Source organism: Lucilia cuprina, chromosome 2 (assembly GCF_022045245.1).
Source record: "Lucilia cuprina isolate Lc7/37 chromosome 2, ASM2204524v1, whole genome shotgun sequence".
Lineage (NCBI taxonomy): Eukaryota > Metazoa > Arthropoda > Insecta > Diptera > Calliphoridae > Lucilia > Lucilia cuprina.
Window position 1 is genome coordinate 16272966 of NC_060950.1, and position 5188 is coordinate 16278153.

General features: G+C 27.9%; 2 protein-coding genes and 1 non-coding gene across 11 annotated transcripts in view; 1 reads left to right on the top strand and 2 right to left on the bottom strand.

The window, feature by feature from the left end:
* Positions 1-5188, top strand: part of LOC111677555 (protein bunched, class 2/F/G isoform) — a 271155-nt gene that overhangs the window by 134614 nt on the left and 131353 nt on the right. The gene's annotated exons all lie outside the window — the stretch shown is intronic.
* Positions 2697-2770, bottom strand: Trnan-guu. The gene has a single exon. It is a non-coding gene; the product is annotated as a tRNA-Asn (tRNA).
* Positions 4096-4851, bottom strand: LOC111688820 (sex-determining region Y protein-like). The gene has a single exon (XM_023451332.2). It carries the CDS (start codon positions 4483-4485, stop codon positions 4138-4140), a length of 348 nt encoding a protein of 115 aa, XP_023307100.2. The 5' UTR covers positions 4486-4851; the 3' UTR covers positions 4096-4137.

Genomic DNA, 5188 nt, shown 5'->3' on the forward strand with positions numbered 1-5188 from the left:
ACAGACAGACAGACAGACAGACAGACAGACAGACAGATAGATAGATAGATAGATAGATAGATAGATAGATAGATAGATAGATAGATAGATAGATAGATAGATAGATATATAGATAGATAGATAAATACATAGAGATAGATATATAGATAGGTATATAGATAGACTATTCCGTTGGCCAGCCTACATTAGTATCAATATATCTAGTCTCACATTGAATTTAAATAAACATATATGAACACTCACCATCCGAGAATTATAACTCAAAAAAGTATAATAACTTAAAATCTTCTTTGCACACCGCTTTAAAATATAAAACTTCAAAAGCCCATCTTTACTTTTTAAATTTCCCACAATTTCCTTTTAACATTTTTACAACATTTTTTTTTACTTTTTTTTCTATAAACAACTAACTATTTATGACGAATGGTAATTTAATCTTAGACATTTGTACTAAAACCTTTTTCCTCAAAACTCTTAAGATCTTTTGAAAACATTAGTAATGATTAGCAGCAAATGGTAAAAAGAAAAAAATAAGTAAGAAACCTTAGAAAAATCTTAAAAGAAAATTTATTTGTGTTTGAAACGCATCAAGCGAACGCTCTTTACAATTTGTTTGTGGTTAGAAGAAATTGTAACATTGTACAATAAACAAAAAATAGTAAAAAAAAAAACAAAAAACTTATAAATGAAATGACAGTTACACAGCTTAAAACTAAACTTTTCATATCATATCAAATGTTAAAGATAAAGATCGTCATTATGATGTTGGTGATAATGACAGTTATAACATATATGTATATATTTCTACACAAAATGTTTGTGCAGGGACGTCCTTTTGAGATAAGGAAATTAGCACATTTGTCCTAAACTTTTTTTATTTAGTAAAATGTTTGTGTTATATTTTTCACCTTTTTTAAAAGTTTGTATAAGTACCGCCTCTGACTCTTACTTAGAAAGCCCAACAGACTGTAGGTTTCGAAAACATTAAGCCTTTAAAATCTTATATTATCCAGGTTTCTTAAATTAAATGTGCGCTGGGATTAGCTAAAACACTTAGTAAAACCACGAGACTGATTGGCTGCCTGTCAACCATAGTTGTCAACATTTGTTAAGTAAATACTAACATTATGGTTGGCTTGGTTTGTAGTTGTCAGCCACAATTACAACTAAATTAGAAATCATAAAAAACATAGAAAAACCTTTTAATAGATAGATAGATAGATAGATAGATAGATAGATAGATAGATAGATAGATAGATAGATAGATATATAGATATATAGATAGATATATAGATAGATAGATAGATAGATAGATAGATAGATAGATAGATAGATAGATAGATAGATAGATAGATAGATAGATAGATAGATAGATAGATAGATAGATAGATAGATAGATATATAGATAGATAGATAGATAGATAGATAGATAGATAGATAGATAGATAGATAGATAGATAGATAGATAGATAGATAGATAGATAGATAGATAGATAGATAGATAGAAAGGTTATATCTTACAGCGATCACCATCATCCAAAACTCACTTTCTATTATCAAGTATCTCCTATAAACTTCCACAGCGTTGGTTCATGTCGTCCCCATTACTTTCTTACTTGATGTTTTTTTTCAGTTTTGTTTAACGCTTGTTAAATTGGTCATAAAACTGCTAAAACTAATAAAGCTAATATACTTTTTTATTACACTTTGTATGTGTTAATATTTATAATAATAAACAACATTATAATACACTTTAAGTACATGTTTTATTACTACACTTTTGTTAGAAAAAACACTAAGAAATTAATAGAAGGGGACTGACTAAATAAACGACTAACTTACATTGTAATCTAAATATATAAAAAGTATATACATATCGTGATATGTAGGTCAATGTAGGGTTTAATTGTCATTAAATATGACTGATATGAGATAAGGTTTCTTGACTTTTATTATAATAATACTAAATAGAAGTTTCGAATAGATGTTTCGATAAAGAAAACTTCAAAACTACAAAATCTCACCAACAAATTTGACAACAGGGGAATTTTCTTCACTACAAAAATGTTAGTCAACGAAAAGGGTGAAATGATGATTGACGATGGCGGTGATTGTCTTTAATAGATGCATTTGGTGTAAAATTCTTACAATTTTAATTTTTGTTTTCTCACTTTTCGATATTCCAAAAACTTTCAATACATTTCATGCACTCATTTACGTCAAGCACCCTTTACTTGCTTTATTTATTTATTCATTTATTTATTTATTTATTTATTTATTTATTTATTTATTTATTTATCTAATAATTCTAATATAGTTAGTGTGATTTTTACTGTATATATCACCACATTATTCGTTTCTTTTATGTCATAATCCTGTGTATGTATCTATTTCTTTCCTTGCTTAATAGATGGATAGATTGATAGATAGATAGATAGATAGATAGATAGATAGATAGATAGATAGATAGATAGATAGATAGATAGATAGATAGATAGATCGATAGTTAGATATATAAATAATTATAGAAATTTTGTGATAAAATTTTCCTCATTTGATTCTTTGATATCATTTGATAGCCACTGCCTTTCCTGGGGGCTTTTGAAGTTAAAATTTCAAAATCAGATCGGAAAATATTTTATTTTCGTAAAAATATTTAAGAAATTACAAGAAAATTTAAAAAATAAAAAGATAATCGCCCCCGGGTGGGCTCGAACCACCAACCTTTCGGTTAACAGCCGAACGCGCTAGCCAATTGCGCCACGGAGGCACTTGGCAAAAGTTTAGCAAAGACACAAACAACATCTACTAGCAGTCGGCTGTGAAACATTAATAATTTTTTGCTCCAAAAACAACAAAAACTATATTATAAGAATGAAAAAAACTAAACACACACTCAAGTGGTGAGTTTCTCAAATAAAATTTCTAAAAATAGAACAATAGTGTGAAAAAGATAATAATATCAATAAGGGAAATTCAACTCTTGTGGTAAGAAGTACAGTGGTCAAAAAAAAAAGAAGAAAAATGTAAATAATAAAATTTAGAAAAAAGTTTAGAAAAGTTTTATTTCTTAATACATAGATGCCTTTAAAAGAATAGTACTATTATAATTATAGTACTTATATGATTTAAACAAATTTTTCAAACAAATGGTAACTAGTTACTGGTTACTAGTTCGTAAACAAGTTACCTTTCCTAGGCGCAGAACGCCCATGTTTTTGAACTAAAGCCCATACCATAAACACTAAATATATATCTTTTTAATAGTACCTAAGCTTTTAAACATTTCACTTTCGAACAGACTTACCGAGAGTAGCCCAACTGGGAGCTATGTACTCTGTAATAATCGAAATATATTGAAAAATAAATTTATAACAGAATTTCCAAACATTTTTTTGTTAACACTAATGCTCAGGTGATAATGAAATGAATAGTAGCAGGAGTTCAGCAAAAACAGCTGTGCGAGCTTTTAAGTGATAAGAATTAGAAATTCAATAAAAAATGATAAGAATTTTTAATATAACAATAAAAAAAGTGACAAGTGTTTGACTATTTCTACAACAATAAAATGCAATATTTGTAAAGGGTGAGAGGAATGAATGAATATATAAAAAAGGTTATCAAATTGATAATAAAATGAATAGAAAACACATTCAAAATAAACAATTTGAAAAAAATTAGACCAAAACACTAAATACATTATAAGTAAAAAATAAACTTTAACTTTAAAATAACAAGTAAAATAATTTCAAAAAAGCTTAAGTAAGAACAAAACTCTTCAAATTATAAATAAACTCTCAAGCTGATTATTAAGGCAGAAATATAATGCAATTTTCTGGCAAAAATATGCACTTTTCTGCCCTAATTGAATGCCCAACTGAAAAGCTTTTTCTTTTGAAAGGACAGAAAACAGATTTTGCCTCAAGCAACGCTTTGGTTGTAAGAGGCAGAAAAATAATGCAATTTTCTGGCAAAAAATAATGCACTTTTCTGCCCAAATTGAAAGCCCAACAGAAAAAAAGGCAATTTTTGCCTCAAGCAACGCAGTGGTTGTAAGAGAGCGAGAGAAATAGAATGATTGTAATCAAGAAGAGAGTTTATCTATGACGAGGGGGGGGGGTGGTAGGTAATACTTACTTACCCTATAAAATCTTTGATAAAACAATAAACTTTAAATAAACCACGATCATTATTAAGTAAAACGTCGGGTTTTAAAACGGGTAAATAACAATTGCAATGATGTTGATGTTGCTGTTGATGAAGCTGTTGCTGTGTTGTTGTTAGGTGCTGTTGTTGCTGCTGCTGAAGATGATAATTGTGCTGTTGTTGTTGCTGTTCATTATGTAAATGATGACTGCTAGTGGTGGGTAATTGTGTTGTTAAGAGCGTTTGCTGTTGTTGATGATGATGATGATGATGTGGTTGATGTTGCTGTTGTTGGGTTTGATGATTAAGTTCTAAACCCGTTGTTGAAGGGGCAGCCATTGGTAGTTAGTGCAATTGTTTGTTATTATTATTGTTGTTGTTGTTATTGTACAGCAGTAGCAAAATGTATAGCACCATCAACATTTATTTAGTTTAAATTAATATTTTTTTAATATTTTGGCTTTATTATTGTCATAATTGTCGTTGTTGTTAGTAATTTTCTTTATTTGTTGTATTGTGTAAAATGAAAGCAAAATTTTATAGAGTTAGTTGTAGCAGCAACACCTTAAGATGTTTGTAGAATTTTTTAACATTTTTGTTATTTTATTCTCTTGTTTGTGGAAAATTGTAAAATTATATCAATTGTTTACTTTTATTTGTATTTTAATATAAATTAATTGTTGTTGAGCCACCGCAAAAACTTTATGCAGGTTTCTAATATTTTAAACAGACGAGGATTTTTAATTTATCTTTTTAATAACAAGCACTTAAAAGAAATTTTTATAAAAACTCACAAAAGTTTTAACAAACAATTTATAAAATTTTACACAAAACATAAGACAAATAAAATGAGAATGAATGGAAAATACCATGTTAAAGTTATTTACAACATTTGAACGTACATACATATTATATACAATTTATATTAAAATTGTATCCATCCATCCATCCATCCATCTATCTATCTATCTATCTATCTATCTATCTATCTATCTATCTATCTATCTATCTATCTATCTATCTATCTATCTATCTATCTATC